At 40.1% G+C, this 19,933-nt stretch overlaps 1 protein-coding gene across 1 annotated transcript; it reads right to left on the reverse strand.

Moving 5' to 3' along the window:
- Positions 1-2,688: 2,688 nt before the first annotated feature.
- LOC146300727 (myosin heavy chain, fast skeletal muscle-like) lies at positions 2,689-17,263 on the reverse strand. The gene is made up of 41 exons (XM_084705250.1): positions 17,190-17,263; positions 16,208-16,248; positions 15,707-15,925; positions 15,365-15,508; positions 15,098-15,254; positions 14,961-14,988; positions 14,688-14,796; positions 14,018-14,110; positions 13,866-13,929; positions 13,662-13,760; positions 13,472-13,575; positions 13,257-13,395; positions 13,035-13,153; positions 12,720-12,869; positions 12,357-12,527; positions 11,856-12,159; positions 11,633-11,697; positions 11,422-11,509; positions 11,178-11,295; positions 10,971-11,094; positions 10,509-10,645; positions 10,030-10,285; positions 9,673-9,915; positions 9,409-9,585; positions 9,072-9,217; positions 8,589-8,679; positions 8,040-8,429; positions 6,957-7,083; positions 6,712-6,830; positions 6,408-6,604; positions 6,095-6,278; positions 5,744-5,909; positions 5,430-5,554; positions 5,021-5,329; positions 4,522-4,725; positions 4,295-4,420; positions 3,716-3,886; positions 3,426-3,530; positions 3,223-3,318; positions 2,922-3,053; positions 2,689-2,815 (listed from the first exon to the last, which is right to left on the reverse strand). Exons 3-41 carry the CDS (start codon positions 15,911-15,913, stop codon positions 2,798-2,800), a joined length of 5,802 nt encoding a protein of 1,933 aa, XP_084561376.1. The 5' UTR covers positions 15,914-15,925; positions 16,208-16,248; positions 17,190-17,263; the 3' UTR covers positions 2,689-2,797.
- Between the last annotated feature and the right edge of the window lie 2,670 nt (positions 17,264-19,933).

Below are 19,933 nucleotides of genomic sequence, written 5' to 3' on the forward strand. Positions count from 1 at the left end.
CTCTCTGCAGTATGTTTCATACATACATTCAAGAGCCTACATTGGAGAAAAACAAACCCTCACTAAAATTGGACAGTTAAATGCAGTTATGGAGCAGCTCACACCTACTCAAAGACAGTGTTGGGTTAGCGTTATGAGTAAAGAAGTAATATAACGCGCTACTTTTTGACATTGAATAATTCAGTTGTTTCCACAACTCGCTACTGAAAGTAATAGTAAAAGCAGAGTGTGAATTATACAATGACAATTAGGGGGGGGGACTTCTTGTCCAGGGAGTAAAGGAATATTTACAATTACAGGTAAGCACAATATATAAATGTATCGACCCAACCCAACCTGTTGTGGTTACCTCTTTTGAGGGAGTCTTAATTAGGGGGGTCAAACCCCACACTAATTCACACATTGAGTAAAGTAGGGGAGACTGGGGACAGTTGATACAAAGGACAGTTGCAACAAGTCGTATTCCTCCAATCAGAAACATGCTAGAGTGATGACACTCATACTGCACAGGCACAGTTAGACCCCTCCCCCCACCAAGAAGACAGAACACATATTCAACATCTGCTGCTGCATTTGTTGAACAAAACTTGTTCTGGAAGTATGAAAGTAAAAAAATTTATGAGCTGTATGTTTGTCATACTGTCCTGGCCTTTTGTATGAATTAATCAAAACTTACTTAGTTTGAATGATTGTTTTGTTGACTTCTAAGTGAGATGGTTAGCATGTGTCAAGGTCAGTGTGTCTCGCTAGCACATGATGTTCTGTCATGGCTGATAGGGTTGGGGACGGTTGCAACCGTCCCCAAGCTAAGCATCCATATCAAAACAGACCACACAACAGTATTTTTCAACATGAACAAGTCAATATTTTGCAACGAGCATCAGATTGCAAATTGTTCAATTCTTCCTGTCTGACACTGAAATATGGAGAGATTGAATAGCATCTGTAACACCTGCACACTGAATCTATGTAGGCCTATGTTCTACACATAAACAAACAAAACTCAATAACTGTTATGTGATCAATATTACTAAATAAAATACAATAATATTATTTTATAAATAAATAATCCTTTAATATTAAAGTAAATGAGTTAATATTTTCAGAATCCTATGCTCATTGAGACAAAAGGTTTAAGTTCATTAGTTAAATTTAAGTTTTTTTTAACATGTTGCAACTGTCCCTGACTTGTGTTGCAACTATCCCCTGGGTTGCAACATCTGGCCTCTTCCATTCAAATAAATACTGTGAACGATATGTCATATGTAATCATCTTTAAATGGTATGGGTAATTAGCAGACAGATGCAAGTTTAATATATACAAATTTGGTTGGTCTAGTGCAAATAGTCTCTGAGTAACTGAGAGAAATGAAAAGTGTTGCAGCCGTACCCAGTCTCCCCTAATATAATAAGTAATACAATAATAACTACTTACTAACCGAGAGTGAGGTCATGCCGGGAAATATCAAACTGAGGCTGGAACGTATCGACCGAGCGATAGCGAGCTGATACGGCAAAGCCGAGGTTTGATATTTCCCGGCATGACCGAACGGTCGAGGTTAGTAAGTAGTTTATTATAGGGCATTTTTAGCTTTTCATTTTGTAAACGAAAATAAATGGTACCTCTAGGCTAATTATAGCTAGCACTAGCTCTCATGTCTTCTCACGCTGTGTTTCATGTGTTGCCTAGCAACTCATTACTTTTGATAGAAAGCGGACAACATGGTTCTGCTAAAATGGCTTTAATTTCAACACAAAATAACGACACAAGTGATTCAAAGAGTCTAGTCTTAATCCTCACTGTCGATGACAAATCTTGTCAGCATCATCTGGATAGTAAAACTCAGCAGCCGACTCGTCGATATCGCTCATTTTGAAGCTGACGTCAGAGGGCAATACGGAGCCGTATTGACCGCTGAGGAGGGCAATACGCGTCTGGCATGACTACCCATTAGCCAATCAGAAAGCTCGTACCGTCGTTGCCATATAATAAGTAATAATATTACTTTGTACAGAAAGTAATCATATGACTTAATCACACTACATTTACTGAACAGTAATAGGTAATAACTAATATATTACTTCTCCTAACACTACTGACAGACTATAGTACGTGTAGAGGTCATTTCCAAGAAGGAATTTGAAAAGGTGCAGTTCAAAGTCATTTAAGTTATAGATACATGTTGTAGCTACCGCAACAACACGTTTATTTGGAACAATGTAATTCAAGTTAGAATGTGTATTAACTGGTTTTCCTTCTGCATACAATTATATTCTGCATACAATTATATTCTCAGACCTATGTTTAAGTACCATACAAGCTGTAGTCAAGAAAATAGATCATTTCCAAGAAGGAATTTGAGAAAGTGCAGTTCAAAGTCATTTAAGTTATAGATACATGTTGTAGCTACCGCAACAACACATTTATTTGGAACAATGTAATTCAAATTAGAATGCGAATTAACTGGTTTTCCTTCTGCGTACAATTATATTCTTAGACCTATGTTTAAGTACCATACAAGCTGTAGTCAAGAAAAGCTTGTAAATCTCTGTATTTTAAACATGATTTGGATGCACTTGGAAATTTTGTGGGCTTTATTGACCTGTGTAAACTAATTGCTATGTACAAAGTTGTGCAACCGTAGACAACATTTCTTCACCCCTGCAACAAATCCACAAGCCATGACGTTTTGAAGATTGTTTATTTTATTTTATTAAACCTCAAAGTATCACTATGTAAAGCATATTTTATGAAACATAGCAATGTTTAGGTATAGGGTCTTGTACAGGTTAGTGTCTATTCCGCTTCTTTTGCCTGATTGTAAGAACGAAAAAAACAGGAAATTATTGTATTGAATTGAAACACTGTAATGCATTTATTTATTGTTTAAACCCTTGGTGTGACATCAGGAGATCTTTACCTTTCCAGTGTCACGACTCTTAGTTCTGAGCTTGTTGACCTGAGACTCAGCGATGTCGGCACGCTCCTCAGCCTCCTCCAGCTCATGTTGAACCTTCCTGAACTTGGACATGTGGGAGTTGGACTGCTCCTCCTGCGATAAATTCATTTTAAAAAGATTTCTTAGAAACTTTGAAAATGTGCTTGCTGCAGCAATCATTTAGACAAGAAAAATACCATAGGTAAAGCCATAGAGATATACACCGAAAGCTAGGAAAGCTTTATTTTGCATAAGCAAGGCTCAAATAAGTTATTAGACTTACCGCCTCCTCAGCCTGTCTCTTGTAAGCCTTCACTTTAAGCTGCAGCTTATCCACCAGGTCCTGAAGTCTGGTTACATTCTTCTTATCCTCCTCAGTCTGATGCAGAGAGGAATTTTTTTCTAATTACACACACACTAATGATTTTTCTAAACTATGCAGATTTTATAAATATGCTCCGTGTAGTGAGTGGGTTGTTATATTACCTGGTATGTCAGCTCCTTGACTCTGCGCTCATACTTGCGGACTCCCTTGACTGCATCTACACCTCTCCTCTGTTCAGCATCAACCTCAGTCTCCAGCTCACGCACCTGGGTGGAGAACAGGAGCTCATGGTGAATCCATCACTCCCATGCTAAAAGGTCCTTATTAACAGAATTATACCGGGAAAAATAATACGAATATTTAACCTTTGGCTTAATATTGGCTAAATATTGACTTAAGAATATTTAACCTTTCTCAAGGCAACAGGGATAATTTAACGTTGCAAACTTACTCTGGACTCCAATTTCTGGAGCTGCTTCTTGCCACCCTTCATGGCTAGGTTCTCTGCTTCATCCAGACGGTGCTGCAGGTCCTTGACTGTCACTTCAAGATTCTTCTTCATCCTCTCAAGGTGAGAGCTGGTGTCCTGCTCCTTCTTCAGCTCTTCTGCCATCATGGCCGCCTGCAACAACAGAATACAGCTTGGTTGAACTGTACATACATATAGTATATTGTACCAGGTTACATGAACTAAAATGATTTCACAATACAGAATGATGTTATCTAGAGTAGTCCATATACTGGTGGAATGACCCAACAAACAAAGCCTTGTGAGAACTGAACTGCGTAAGAATCAGCACCATCGAACCAATTCTGCATTCTACTTAGATGAATCAGGGGGTCGACACTAGAATTGTGAACACAATCACTAGAACATGGCCACAAGGTCGGAAGGTATGCTACCATAGGGGTAGGCTACTGTATGATGATATGGTGGTTCCATATTGCTTTGCTATGGCCTTAATGATGGTGTAAGTAAAGTAGTGACTTAATAGAGACTGTACTGTGATACTTAGTTAGCTAGACTCACATCAGTGATGGCCTTCTTGGCCTTCTCCTCAGCATTTCTGGCCTCCTGGACAATGTCGTCCACCTCTCCCTGCACCTGAATCAGGTCTGACTCAAGCTTCTTCTTGGTGTTCAACAGGCTGGTGTTCTGGAGGAGACATATGAGAGACATGGATATAGCAAATTCAAAACCTTTGCTGTGAATGGTATTTAACTATGTGTATATGTGTTTGTGTGTGTCGTCCACACCTGGGAATGCAGCAGTCCCACTCTCTCGCTGGCGTCCACCAGCTCCTGCTCGGCCACTTTGCGGCCTCTCTCTGTCTGCTCCAGACCCACTCTCAGCTCTTCAATCTCAGCCACCATCAGACCATTTCTACGTTCCACCATGGCAGCCTGTTCCTTCATGTCGTCTGCGGCCCGGACGGCATCATCCAGGTGCAATTGGGCATCCTAGAATCACCACAGAGTGTAGAGAAGAATGAGAAGATGCTGCTGTGTACAGTATTTCTTAAACCGTACGCTACTGCTTCAGCATTACTGTTTGCACTGGAAGGTGTACTGTTCTTTGTAAGGATGATATGAATTGCCCTTCTATATACATGCACCCATGTTTTTCCAAACAAATATGATCTGAGATGGATATTTGACCCCCCATTTTGTGTGTAGATCTGCAGTAATGGTCTGAAGTAAGTATTAATGTAGTTCACTGCAGTCTACTCATCACTATGCTCAACATTCACAGTACCTTGAGCTGCCCCTGAACATTTCTCAGCTGCTTCTGGGACTCAGCAGCCTGGCGGTTAGAATGGCTCAGCTGGATCTCCATCTCATTCAGGTCTCCCTCCATCTTCTTCTTGATTCTCAGGGCATCATTCCTGCTGCGGACCTCGGAGTCCAGGGTGCTCTGCATGGAGTCCAGCACTCTCTGGCTGTTCCTCTTGATCTGCTCCATCTCCTCATCCTTCTCTGCCAACTTTCTGTCCACCTCACCCTTGATCTGGTTCAGCTCCAGCTGCACACGCAGAATCTTGGACTCTTCATGCTCCAGTGTTCCCTAATAAAGGAATGTTTTAGCAAATGTCATTCTTAATTGTGGTAATCCTTAGAATGTTTATCATTTACACTTCATTCTGTAAATTGTGGGGAGTTTGTACCTCAGCCTCCTCCAGAGCCGTCTGGATCTCAGACTTCTCTGTCTCCACAGTCTTCCTGGCCTTCTCCAGCTCATGGATGCTTTTGCCAGTCTCTCCGATCTGCTCGGTCAGGTCAGAGATCTCCTCTGTGATTTGAAAGAGAATGTTGTTCATTTAGCAAGCTTAGTCTACTGGATCCAACACAAGTTCAACAGGAAACTGTTATCCCCCAGTTGATGGTTCTGTAAATCAACTATTATTAATGAGATGGTGAAATAGGAAATAATTCTCTCTTTTCAATAATACAAAAGCACCACACGCTACATTTATCTCACGTTGCAAGTTCTTGTTTTCTCTCTTCAGAGTCTCAAGTTGGTCAAGAGCCTCCTCATAGGAGTTCTTCATCTTGAAGAGCTCTGTGCTGAGAGAACGAGCCTCCTTCTGAGCTCCCTCCAGCTCAGCCTGGCCCTCCTCATACTTCTGCTTCCACTCTGCAAGAACCTAGGAGGAAGCACACACAAAAGTAGCCTTTAACAATTAACGTCAACATGTAAACAATGCGTTAGGCTCAAGGCACAAAAGCAGGGCATGAGCATGACAATATAGTTTGGAAGCCAGATTTAGTTCCATCCATGTTCCACACTTACAATTACATCAAAAACTAGAACTGGCACAATATTTTTCACCTTGTCAAAGTTCCTCTGCTTCTTATCCAGGTTTGCTGCCAGGCCATTGGCTCTCTCAACATCAATCATGAGGTCCTCCACCTCCCCTTGCAGCCTCTGCTTGGTTTTCTCCAGAGAGGCACACTTGGAGTTGGTGGCCTCGATGGTCTCCTCAGCTTCCTGGAGACGCTGAGCCAGCTTCTTTCTGTTGACACAAAAAGTATTGCAATGGTGTTCTGTCCTGAGTGCAAACTTGGAGTGGTGGGGTACTATGAATTACTATCAACTTTCTATATTGTGAGCGTAAGGAACACTACATTTGTTTTGGACTTACTTGGCCTCTTCCAGCTCCTCTGTCCTCTGGATGGCATCAGTTTCATACTTGGTTCTCCACTGAGCCACCTCAGAGTTAGCCTTGGACATGCCACGTTGTAGCTCTGCCTTGGCCTCCTGTTCCTCCTCAAACTGCTCTCTCAGCAGGTCACAGTCGTGGCGGGCAGATTGGACACCATGGGCCAGTGCGTTCTTAGCCTGAGAGGAAAATAATTGGAGATGTGGGTGAAGTAGTAAGGGACCAAAAAAGAGTATTTGCAAACCTGTCATAGTTGATCAACATAGGGCTTCTTTGGTTGTTTTACCTTGACCTCCTCCTCAACATGCCTCTTGAGCTCCTCAATCTGCTGGGTGTAGGCCTGCTTGCCTCTGGTCAACTGAGACACCAGGGCTTCCTTCTCCTCCAGCTGGCGACCAAACTCACCTGTGGGGAATTAAGGAAGCTCTTCCTTGGGTCTGATTCTCCATTATACTTGTTTTGATTGTTTTCAATATACACCTTGTGGAACATGTTTCTGCATGTAGGCCTTTGAACAAATATGTCCCGTACCGTTCTCAGTGAGGAGTCGGGCTCTCTGTCCACTGATGTCGTTGACCTGGCGAACATTCTCATCGTTCTTGGTCTTGATCTCACTGAGCTGGTCCTCAAGGGTACGGCACATCTTCTCCAGATTGCCCTGTGGAACAATCATCATGTTTCAATCACATAGGCTGTGAAATGATTAAACATTTTAATCAAATTAATCACAACTTTCTGTGGATTAATCATGACGAATTACATATTACCGATTTTCCAAATTTTTCTCATTAGTGTGCGTCTTTGATTTTGCGGTACCTTGATGCTCGAGTCAACCGTTGCCACTCGCAAAACTTTGGTGAACCCCTCGTCCTCAACAATATCAATCGGTCTACAGCTTTTTGCAATACATTTGGCAACTGTGCTAGTCACCTTGTCACAGGCAGACTTAGTGAGGGCCCTACGCTGTTCAGTAAGGGTGGTTTGGCGCATTCTACTTGAACTCCCCTCGCCGACCAACGCATGCATCGCGTTGAGGTGGTATAGGTTACTTAAGGCTGGCATCGCTTCGGTGAAACGATAACATTCAGTCATTTAGCATTCAGTCATTTAGCAGACGCTCTTCTCCAGAGCGATAACGTCTTCCCGCAGAGTGTGCATATCACTTTGGTTTTATTGGATGTTCCATCTTAGTTCTTTTGGAACACAAACTTCGCATCCAGAAGTTGCAGATTGGGTGGAATTGTGGTTATATTACGTTAAATGCGTTAAACAAAAATAACAAATTAATCCTGTAATTGAATCATAACGTGTTAACACGTTATTTTTCACAGCCCTAATAGATACCCATAGGGTTTTTTTACGGTTCTTTATACTGTTAAGTGTAACACAATGTTTTACAATTGAAGTTGTGAAATCTTTAAATTGTTAAAATGTAGTAAATTATATCAAATTACAAAATGTGCCTTTAAGAGGGAATTTAGAATCAGTAAACATGTGAACATAAAAAGGCTTTAGATAAACCTCTGTAACCCACTCTAAAACCCATCCTTTGCTTACTTGGTACAATTTTACATCAATTCTATCTTTCTGTTTAGGTTTATTTGTATCACTGACCTTAGCCTTAGCTACTGCCTCCATGTTAGAAGAAAGGTCATCAATCTCCATCTTGTATTCACTCTTCTCTTTCTCCAGTTTCTGTTTGACGCGCTGCAGGTTGTCGATCTGCTCTCCCAGCTCTGCCACACTGTCAGCCTGCTTCTTCCTCAGGGCTGAGGCTGTGGACTCATGCTGCAGGGTGGACTCCTCCAGGTCACGTCTCAGCTTCTGGAACTCAGCCTCTCGCTTCTTGTTCATTTCAATCTGAGCAGCTGTGGCGCCTCCAGCCTCCTCCAGCCTCTCACTGATCTCCTCAAGTTCCCTAGAAAGATCGGCCCTCTGCTTCTCCACCTTGGCCCTGGCAGCACGCTCAGCCTCAATCTCCTCTTCTAGCTCTTCAATACGAGCCTACAGTAGACATAAACATTCAGCATCAATGTGTAAAAATTCTGGCCCACATACAAGAGGAAAAGGACTAAATAGACAAGGTGGCTTTCAAACACAAGCAAGTATAATATCATCAAGGCAAAACCAGGAAATGTTACTTGTTTAGCATCTACAGCGCACCTGGAGCTCCTTGATCTTCTTCTGCAGCTGGGCACCCAGAGACTGCTCATCCTCAACCTTGCTGAGGAGCTGGCTGGTCTCAAAGTCCTTCCTTTAGTGCACACATGAATCCATGTCAGGTTTTGTATCATTGCGTGTGAATTAAATTGTAAAGCACATCCATAATTTTTATAGTAGTAAAGTAGTGGCCGTATTTCAAAAGAAAAGCCTTGTTATCCCTAATGATAAAGATATTCAATTAGGTAATCTTCGTTATCTGATTAGTGTAATTAGAACCAAAACTCAGTTTCATAGGTCTTTATTATTGCATTACTCCAAGGTGACTAATATGAATAATCAATGTGAACTGCATGACCTATAGATAGGGTTGAACATTGGATGTCGAAATTATTATGTTGAAGTGGAAATTCAATGTAATGATTGCTGGAGTAAATGAAATCAATACAATGTCTAGAACGTCTCTAAGGATTATACAATACTTACTTCTTGATCTTTTCATCGGACTGCTGCTTGTCGTTTTCCAGGTCCATTATGGACTCCTGGGCTAGTTTCAGGTCTCCCTCTAGCTTTCTCTTGCCTCTCTCCAGGTCCATACGGAGCTTCTTCTCTTGCTCCAGAGAACCTTCAAGCTAGAGGACAAAACACATTTCTCATAATTACGTTTTTGTTGTTACCAGCTATGTATTCATAACACGTTATATTAGTTAGTTGTCCTACTGAATCCCTAAAACCAATTCATTATATGAGATTACATTCTATACCAATAGAGGCAAAGTTGGCTAAAACCCCAAATTGTGCACGAAAAGATAACTTGACTCACATCATCAACTTGCTGTTCCAACTTGGTCTTGGCCTTGGTCAGAGTGTTGACTTTGTCCTCCTCTGCCTGTAGGTCATCCAGTGTCTGCTGGTGGGCCTCTTGAAGGGCTTTCTTCTCCTTGGTCAGCTTGGCAACACTCTCATCTTGAGATGCCATCTCCTCAGTCAGGTTTTTAACCTGCACAAGACAAAGTTAGTTCAAGTGAAAACTATTGTTTGGTGTTTTGAACAAAATACTGCTTGGATATTGGTGAGATGTTAATACCTTGTTCTCTGTGGCATGTTTCTCCTTCTCCACTTTGGCTAGTGTAAGCTCCAGATCATCAATGTCCTTCTTCAGCTCAGAGCACTCATCCTCCAGCTTCCTCTTCTTGGCTGTCAGCTCAGCATTGATCTCCTCCTCATCCTCCAGCCTTTCTGTTGTCTCTTTGAGTTTAGCCTCCAGCTGGATCTTGCTCTTGATCAGACCCTCACATCTCTCTTCAGCATCATTCAGACCTTCTGCTTCCTGAGAATAACAGAGGTTAGTTAGACTTGGATGTGGTGTATGTGTGTGTGTGTGTGTGTGTGTGTGTGTGTGTGCGTGTGCGCGCGTGTGCGCGTGCGTGCGTGGCTCACTCACAGATGCAACTTGGAGAGCCAAGTCATTCTTCTCCTGCAGGAGGGACACCATTTTCTCCTCCAGCTCCTTCTTGCGAGCCTCAGCCTTGGTAAGAGCAACTTTACATTTCTCATAGTCCTCTTTCATGTTGGCCAGCTCCTTCTCTGTCTCAGCACTTTGCAGGAGAGGCTTGATCTTGTAGTAAACCTTCATCCATGGCCAGTGTTTCACATTCATGAAGGAGCGGACATTGTACTGGATGGTGTAGATAGTCTCTCTGATAATGAGAGATACAGTAATTGTTTAGCTCGAACCCTAACCCATTCCTACATGTAAAGTCTATCTTTCCATCAAGCCCATGATAGCCATCATTCCAAAATGACAAGTTTACATCATTATTCTAACAATAGCTTCATAGTAAAACGAAATGTATCACTCCCTAAAAACAAGATTTGAATGCACTTGAATCAATATTTTTCCTGTCATCATTTCCATCTCACCTCCGCTCCATCATCTTGGTAAACTCCTTCCTCATCACGTATCCACGGGCAAGAGCCTGTGTCATGGTAACCAGAGTAGCAAGCTTCTCATCTCTCATCTCCTCAAGGACACCAAGCAGACCAGCTTTGAAAAACACCTGAGACACAGGTATAAAACAAAACTTAAATAAACAACATAAACAACTCTACTTTTAACTTATTGCTATCTAAATAGAAAGCAAAGTGATGTATGATGTTAGGATCAAATAAATGCCAATGAAAGGACTTATTGAGGATTTATAATACAGTACATTTCTCACATGTAGACATATTCTGGTCTCATTATTAAGATTGTTGGATTGCTCTTGAAAACTTCAAACTACATTTGGAATATTTACCAGATCAATTTAATATTTAATAACCTCTGTAGGTCACAAACACAAGTTGCCAGTATCCCATCATCAATAGTGTATGGTATGTTACCTTGGTGTGTCCAAACTTGTACTCTTCATGGTTCACATCAATTGACCCAAGCAGCTTCTCAGATGCTTTCTTGTTATCCATAAACTGGCCTTCTGGGATTACACCAGCATTCAATACTTTGTATCTGAATGGGGAGAAATGTGTTTTATTAATTGCTATGTTGTTATCTATCTACCATATCTTTGTTACATTTGTGTGTAACATTACCTCTGCTTGAAGTCAGCATAGAGGATTCTGCTGGGGAAGCCCTTTGTGCAAATCCTAATACCCTCCAGCACACCATTACACCTCAGCTGGTGGATAACCAGGAAGTTCTCCATGAGACCTGGAAACATTTAGGGTCAGCTATTTACTTTGCGGAACTTAATCGTAGAAATAATAATCAAATGAATGTACTCTGTTTAAAGTAATAGTGACTTTGGAGAAATAATACGTAAACACTATGTTTTACCTGGAGTCTTTGACTCATTGGGGATCAGACAACGCACAAAATGAGGGTGGGTGCTCCTCAAATTGGTCATCAGCTTGCCCAAGTTCTCCTGTAAGGTTGTTGTAAAGCATTGTTACTCTATTCATAATAGACCTGAAATGCTCATAAATTTTAAAGTACATCACCGCATGAAACTATTGCAAATGATATATATTTTTAAAACCTCACTCACTCTGAACTGAGAGGACACAGTCTGCATGGAACCTCCCTTCTTCTTGCCTCCTTTCTTTGTGGTATCTGTTATAGGAGTGTAAGGAGTTAAACATCATAATAAATGTATGTCTTGTTGCTTGAACGATACTGTTAATTCATTAACAAATAATTGTAATATGTTCAATGTTAATATGTTCAATGTATAAACCTGTGTGTTTGTAATCTAATTCAACCATACTAACCCTCAGGTGGAGCAGCAACATAGAGCGTGGCCAACAGTTTTGCTGAGGACTTTCCATACAGCTGAAGCACAGAGTCGTTCAGGGGATCCTTGTTCTTGTCCAGCCAGCCTGTGACATTGTAGTCCACTGTACCAGCATAGTGGACCAGGGAGAAGTGGGCCTCTGCCTTGCCCTTTGCTGGTTTAGGCTTCTCAAATGCAATGTTCTTGCCAAGATGCTGGTCATACAGCTTGTTCTTGAAGGAAGTATCTGAAGCCTTGGGGAACATGCACTCCTCTTCAAGGATGGAGAAGATGCCCATTGGCTGTGTAGAAATATACTTGATCAGTCAAATATACTGTGTATAAAAGTTATCTGAAATGGCATAATTGAATAAGACATATAATAAGCACTGTGATATGAAGTAAGAAAAGTCAGTTTATTCATACTGGATCTGCATGTATGAATAACCTTGTATCCTTGGCAGGTATGAAACATCCACAGTTTTTACAGACACCTCACCTTCTCAATAAGCTCAATGCAGGCAGCCAAGTCCATGCCAAAGTCAATGAAAGCCCAGACAATGCCCTCCTTCTTGTACTCCTCTTGCTCCAGGACGAACATGGTGTGGTTGAAGAACTGTTGCAGTTTCTCATTGGTGAAGTTGATGCACAGCTGCTCCATGCTGTTGTACTATAGATTTGCAAAGTTTGGCAGAACTTTATTGAACAATCCCACCATACCATATGTATTTTTTTACTTTATCTGCACTTGATTTTTGTTTTTCTAAATTAAATCATTAACATAGAGTAGATCCTATCTGTATTGTTAAATGACACACAAAATAAACCTGTGAATGTATTTCGAATAATTTTTCAAACTCACGTCAAAGATCTCAAAACCAGCAATGTCAAGCACACCGATATAGTAGTTCCTTGGCTGCTTGGTGTCCAACATCTGGTTGATGCGGACGACCATCCACAAGAACATCCTCTCATAGATGGACTTGGCCAGAGCACTCACTGAATTGGTCACCTGTGTTATAATGTTGGTTCCACTTAAACATTAATTTCATTTTATGAATTGTTATTTACCTGTAATAATTGAAAAAACACTATGCTAAAAAGATATTACAATCAAGCTTTATTTCTAACAGCATGTCAGTTAAAATAATTGCTCTGATGCTTTTTAAAGCTTTACCTGAGGCACTGTCTGACCCTTGGTCACATACTCATTGCCGACCTTCACTCTGGGGTAGCACAGGGCTTTCAGCATTTCAGCTGAGTTCAGACCCAGAAGGTAGCCGATTTTATCAGCCACTGGGGAGAGAAAGGAGCAATGTGCATCAGAGTGCAATATTTATCACAAGAATATAGATAAATGAATGCTCTTTAGAACATCAATACAAACAATTTGGCTTACCCTCTGTGCCATCTGGCTCAGCCTGCTCCTCACGCTGTTTCTGCTTGAAGTGCATGTTGCCATGGTGCATGACAGCACCAGTAAACTTGTAGATGCTCATCTTCTCTTCAGCGGTGAAGCCCAATATGTCAATGGCATCCTGGAGGGGAAAAGAAAGTTTACAGTAAACCACCAGTACATTATCATTTTCAACTTCAACTCTTTTAGTGACTTACATCTGTGGCATCAAGCTCAACTGTGTCATCAATACTGGCCACAGTGATCTGACCCTGGCTGATCATGGGGTAGTCATAGGGGTTGGTGGTGATAAGTGACATTTCTGTGGAGACAAAACTAAAATGATTATCACCCAAGGCATGTGTACATTCAGAATATATCGTTTGTTTAATCCCTGCATTGCCTCACCAACAAGCTCTGGTTTGTGGTTGGTCATCATCTGGTAGAAGATGTGGTAGCCTCTCTCATCAGGCAGCTGGAAACTTACTCTGGACTTCTCCAGCAGGTCTGTGAGAGACATGGTTGGAAAGGATAGAGAAACATGAGAACAATTTGAATGGACATCAACATTTATTTAAAGGATCAACTGGGAAACAATCCAAACTAACTTACAGGTCTCAATGTCAGCACTTGCCAGTTTTCCATTCATGTGGAAGTGAATCCTAATGAATTTACCCTGAAAGAGTGCATAGAGAGGGATTTTTCAATTAATCCTATTGATTTCCAAGTTAATGTGAAAATAAATATTTTCCCTCCAAACTTACAAAGCGGGATGAGTTGTCATTCCTCACTGTCTTGGCATTACCGTAGGACTCCAGTAGAGGGTTAGCTGCAATGATCTGATCCTCAAGGGAACCCTGAAGGGAGACAAACCAGTTGGTTATGTAGACTTATCACCAATATTCCACAATATTTCTCTTGTCACTTCGTCTTTAATCATTCACTCCTGCCTTACCCGAGACTAGGTCTAACCCTGTTTCTATATAATCTTTGAACACCTTTAGTTTAAAATGTTTGGTCAGAGTTAACACAGTACCCCCCACTTAAAGTGCAAATGTCATAAATCCTTAACCTCTTAAGTTGCTATATAAGTAACATACTAACAGCCTTATTAATGATATGCTGTGTGTAAAACTTCAACAGGACAGCTGTCAAGAATGACAACATATTTTGAAGATATAAACTATATTGTAACTACCGTATACGAAGCGAGTATGTTTGTTTTTAAATGTGGGGGGACAGATTTGTTTTAAAACTGATGATGCAGCCAGTAATTTTCTTTATAAAAAATGGGAGGATATATTTACAGTTTTCATGTCAAATTAAACATACGCCCTTGAACTGTACCATGGAAAAACTTTTTTGGGGGGCTGAAAACAATGGTGGGTCGACAATTCATTATGTGCACTATATATAGTGTATGTAAGGTCATACCTGCATTTTGCCGGGTATTACTTCCTTCTTCCCTCCAGAAACAGCAATTGTGGCAAAGTACTGGATGACACGTTTGGTGTTTACAGTCTTTCCAGCACCGGATTCTCCACTAGTTTATTTGATTATAAAAATATGATTTAGTGTGCATGAACTAAAATAAGTATTTTCAAGCTTCTTAAGTCTTTTATCACAACCATTTTTACATGTATATACATATAAGTATATATATAGTGTATACATAAAATATACACTCAGTTAAAGTCTTAAACTTACGTGATTAGGACTGACTGGTTCTCCTTATCTGAAAGTAAATTGACAAATAAATGTGTCGGAAGTGATACGAGAAGCAAGTAAGAATACATCCGTCCATCTATTTATGAATTCAGCCATCCATCAGTGAGCGTCCATACCAGTCAACATGAACTGATAGGCGTTGTCAGAGACGGAGAAGATGTGGGGTGGAGCCTCCATGCGCTTCTTCCCTCTGTAGGCGTTGACCACTTCCATGTCATATACAGGGAGCCACTTGTAGGGGTTCACCGTGGCACAGAAGAGCCCAGAGTAGGTCTGCATATGAGCAGAGAGTTAAGGGAAATATTGCGATTGGAGTATTCATTTTCTGAGGGTGTCATTTGCTTCCTTAAGGTGGATCATGTCCATATGTGTAGTTTTCTTACGTAGATCATCCATGCGGCATAACGCTCTTTGAGGTTATACAGGACAGTAGCTTCACTGAGGTAGGTCATCATGGCCATGTCCTCAATCTTATCATATTTAGGAGGGTTCATCTGCAAGACTTCGTCTTCTTTGAAGGTTTTAACCTGAAAGATTATGTCTATTACATGCATGAAGCCTACACTAATTGAATACTGTATATGAAGTGAATTTCAATCATATTTCATAGTTTTTGTACGTTTTTAAGCAGCTTACATGTGTCAGTAACTGTAGCTGCAAAATCTAGATGTACAGAAACAAGTCCACCAAATTGTTTTTTCATTCCGTGCTAAGTATCCTCTTACCTCCTCAGTGGTAAGGACTTTCACATCCCACTTCGCGCCATCTCTCTTAACAACCAGACCCTTGAGGTACAACTCCTTGACATCAGGCACATAGCAGGCATTCTTAGAATCAAATGGTGCAGCCTGGGCCTCAAGCCTCTCCCTCTCAGGTTTACGAAGGTAAATGGCGGCCTTGCCATATATGGCCATCTCCGCGTCCGTACTCATGGTGCCGGTTTACTGAGGAAAAAAAATATCACTGTTACAAAATCTATTGCTTCTTTTTTTAAATGATGTGCCCGTTCTCATTAATTAATAATTATCCTGTGGAGCTGAAAGTTTAAATGATGAATGCGTTTACTGTATATTACTGTAAAGTAAGTAGGCCTCAGAAGCCTACAAAAGGTGTAGAATAAATAAAAAAATATAAGAATTCATTTTATACAATGACAGTGGTAGATATACTGATGGTGCTTTGGTTTTGAGCAATATACATGTATGTAGCATCAAACTATGTCTCACCTGTTTTTCCCCTCCCAGATGAAATTGACTCTTAGATGGTGCTGTAAAATATGTTTGTTTAGAGTTTTTTGAGAAATGTATCTAGAAATAACACAACCACAACATATACAACATTTACATGCCATTGCTCTACCTCCCATCCCATGTGAGTGTTAAATAGTAGGGATGCACTTATAAGAAAATGAAGACATATTCACATAACAAAATTGGCTAATGCTGATATTTTGACTTTACTGTACATTTCTACAAAGTCAGAACTTTTTATCAAATTTGTCCTTCTGATGCAGGCTTTTAATTTCTGCTCATTTTTATTTAGGTTAATTTTAAATTATTGTTTCATATAATTGATTAACAAAAAATGTATAACCCATTCAGACATAGGACAAATGACCACATATGGTATACACATATGGTGCCTTTTCAAACATCACAATTGGTCACAAGTAATCAGCCATTTTTAAGTAGTTGGCAGATATTTAAAAAAATTGGGGGGGGGGGGGGGGGGGGGGGGCAATACCTATTGGTAATGTAAAATAAATTGGTGCATCCCTGCTACACAACAAACATGATTTACTGTAAATACAAAATGTTGTTCAAGAACAAGAACATACTTTCCAATATCCAATATCTTATAGTAAACAAAAGTTTGTCATCCCAAAATAGTATTTCAGTTATGGGACTAAATGTATTGTATCACTATTTTTGGTCTTGTTATTATCAGTGACCTATGCACTTTGTAAAGCTCTCTCTTGGAAGTCACTTTGGATAAAAGCGTCTGCTAAATGAATAAATGTAATGTAATCACATTGTCTGTCTTTACATTAAAAACTCAATCTTACATGTTTGTCCATAATAGTTGACTAATATTTCTTGTATATGGGCAAGGCAAACCTACTTACAACGTAATAAGCACAAAGTGTTAGAAGTTTTATCTATGTGCCTGATCTCAATAAAAAGGATGTTCATATAACAAGTATCTTACCCCACAGGTGGAAGTTGTCTGTCCATGGATGCTGCTCTGTGGGACTCCTTATATCTAGTGGAGAGTGATTAGCAAGCAGAAGCTAATTGTGGACTACTCTCCTAAAGGAAATGGATTAGAGACAAGAGTCTACAGTTTGACTTTACCCTTGCACTCTCTTGCCCCCGGTCTCTATGTCTCTTTTGCAAAACACAGGACATTTCTAAATATGTTTTTTTGCTTTATAACATGCAGTTTGCACATGCCAAATTTGTGTGAAAATGAAAATCCTGTTTCATTCTATATCCTAGAAATAATTTTGAATAGGTTCTCCAGAAAAGGAAAAAAGTTGTTTTTATTTGAAAGACAACATTGGGTGTAGTACATAATATACAATAATGACTTTGAAATGTCATTATTGTCCAGTCTGGTTAGTATCTTAATCTTATTCAGTCCATTGAAATGTAAGACCTAATTATCTTGTATAATAAATTATCAAATGACATGATGTACTTTAGCAAGCCATAGACATTTACAGTAGTCTTACTATACATCCAGTTATAAGGAGACAACATGTAAAGATGTCACGACTGTATTTCAGATATCTTAGGTTGGAAATGAATGAACTTCCTCCCAAAGCTTTGATTACATTTACTGAGGCTGAGACCAACCATCTGTGCTGTATGTCTGGCTTGATTACAACTAGCACATATTTGACATGGAAAGGTTGTAAAACTTGTCAAATGGTTACAAAAGTGATTCAGAATCAGAAAGGGATTTATTCGCCATGAAAGTTTACACAGACAAGGAATTTGCTTTGGCAGGAAGGTGCATACAATAAACATATAGGAATCTTAAATTTTAACTATACTAAGGGTACATAAACTAGCAATACTAAGTGGAATATAATTAAATATAAAATAAAATATAAGTTGCTGTAATTTACAATATAAAATACAAATATTACAGAAGATACAGTACAGATACCACCAGACAGATATGGTAAAGATACAGTATTGTAATTTAGTGCAAAATGCAAATTGTTTGAATACATTAAGTAATTCAAGTCAGTGTAAACTCTTGGCCTAGTTGAGGACGCCAACAGCTGAGGACGAAGGTTTTGGCGTGAGGTTTTGGTCCTGATGGAGCAAATGACGCAGCCTTCTGCCAGAGGGGAGTGCCTGAAACAGGCGTGTCCAGGGTGGCGTGTCCAGGAGTGTCCAGGGTGGGAGGAGTCGGACACAATTGTAAAGAAGCTAACCAACTCCAAATGTATTATTGCAATGGAGTGATCAATTGAGCAGTTTTGAATGATTCTTGTATGATCATGCAACATTTTCCAATGGTATGTAAAAGATCTTGATTTAAACCTCACAAAACGATCAAAAACGAGCCATCAAAGTACCGTGAGATCGATTCGAGAACTGCCGGCTGTGTAGCCAAGCGCATTTTCTCAAGAGCAACTGCACGGGTTCTAATGACGACAAAGCTATTACATGATTGGCCAGACTCACACACGACAACTTTGACGTGTGTTTTGTCATTATTCTGACAGCTTCAATTTTGCCAATGCTCAAATCCGGACCAAACTGTTTAATTTAAAAAAAAAAGTGTAGAAGAAAGGGTTTTATCCGCCTCTTCACTAACCGAAAGACTAAGTTTAATTATAAATGAAGTAAAGTAAGCAAACAGTGCTTGATCGGCCATGACTGACATCAATGCAGCAAACCACGAGAAACTGGAATGTCCGACTTCACAGAGCCGTTTTCAACTCCTCCCCGACTGCAAGCGGCTACTTTCGCCGGTCGTTTCATGCAGCCACAGTCCATCAAAGTTTTGGACTTGTTTCTCAATTGATCACTTGCTTCGTAAAAGTCTCAAAAAATAATTAAATGTGGCATTAGGAAATAAAAGTCCCATGAAATAAACAGGGCTTTCAAGTTTTGAAGACAGGCAAGAGTGACATTCCCCCCCCCTCCCCCGGGAGTCAAAATAAATTAATGAATTAATTGCTTTTTACCTGATATCTTTGAAAGCCAGCAATGATTAATGCATCCATGGCCAGGATATAATGATAAAGTATGACATGATTTTATAGATGACCATTGACTATGCAAAACACTTAAATGTATTTAGTGCTAGTAAAATTATTAAGCCTATTTGGAAAAATATGTTTGTAATGTGACAATATGTCAGTCATCGTGTGATAACGAAAATATGACTAGGCCTAGACTCAGGGGCAATTCTGGGATCAGACCTTTACGGGGTGCTCAGCCCCGAATGAGAATGTGACATGAATACAGTGCTTTGCAAAAGTGCTTAAACCCCCTTGCTAATAACAGGCATGCAAACAAGTCAGGGGTGAAAAAGGTGAGAAGGATACAGCGAATCCCCCGACCCTCTAGGGGGGTCTGGGGGCATGCTCCCCCGTAAGAAAATGTCTTACATTTTTAAGTTAAACACATGAATCTGGTGCACTTTGAGAGCAAAATTAAGAGGCTACATTTATGTAGAATCTGTGCTCTTGTAAACAATGTCATGTTCTTTTAACCATAAAGACATGTTTTGTATAGCATTGGTTAGAGCCAGTTGTAAAGTTGGGAAGTACGGGTAAAATGCTGTGTTGGCCACGGCCATGAATCACGTAGGTTACCCATTTTGGTTTCAAAAGGGTGAGGAGTTTAAATGCCTGTAAATAAATCCCTAATTTCACTGGATAACAATTAAATATTGAATAAATTAAAAAAACTAAGGATGTCCCTTTC

This window comes from Hypomesus nipponensis, chromosome 2 (assembly GCF_054491055.1).
Source record: "Hypomesus nipponensis isolate SF chromosome 2, ASM5449105v1, whole genome shotgun sequence".
Taxonomy (NCBI): domain Eukaryota; kingdom Metazoa; phylum Chordata; class Actinopteri; order Osmeriformes; family Osmeridae; genus Hypomesus; species Hypomesus nipponensis.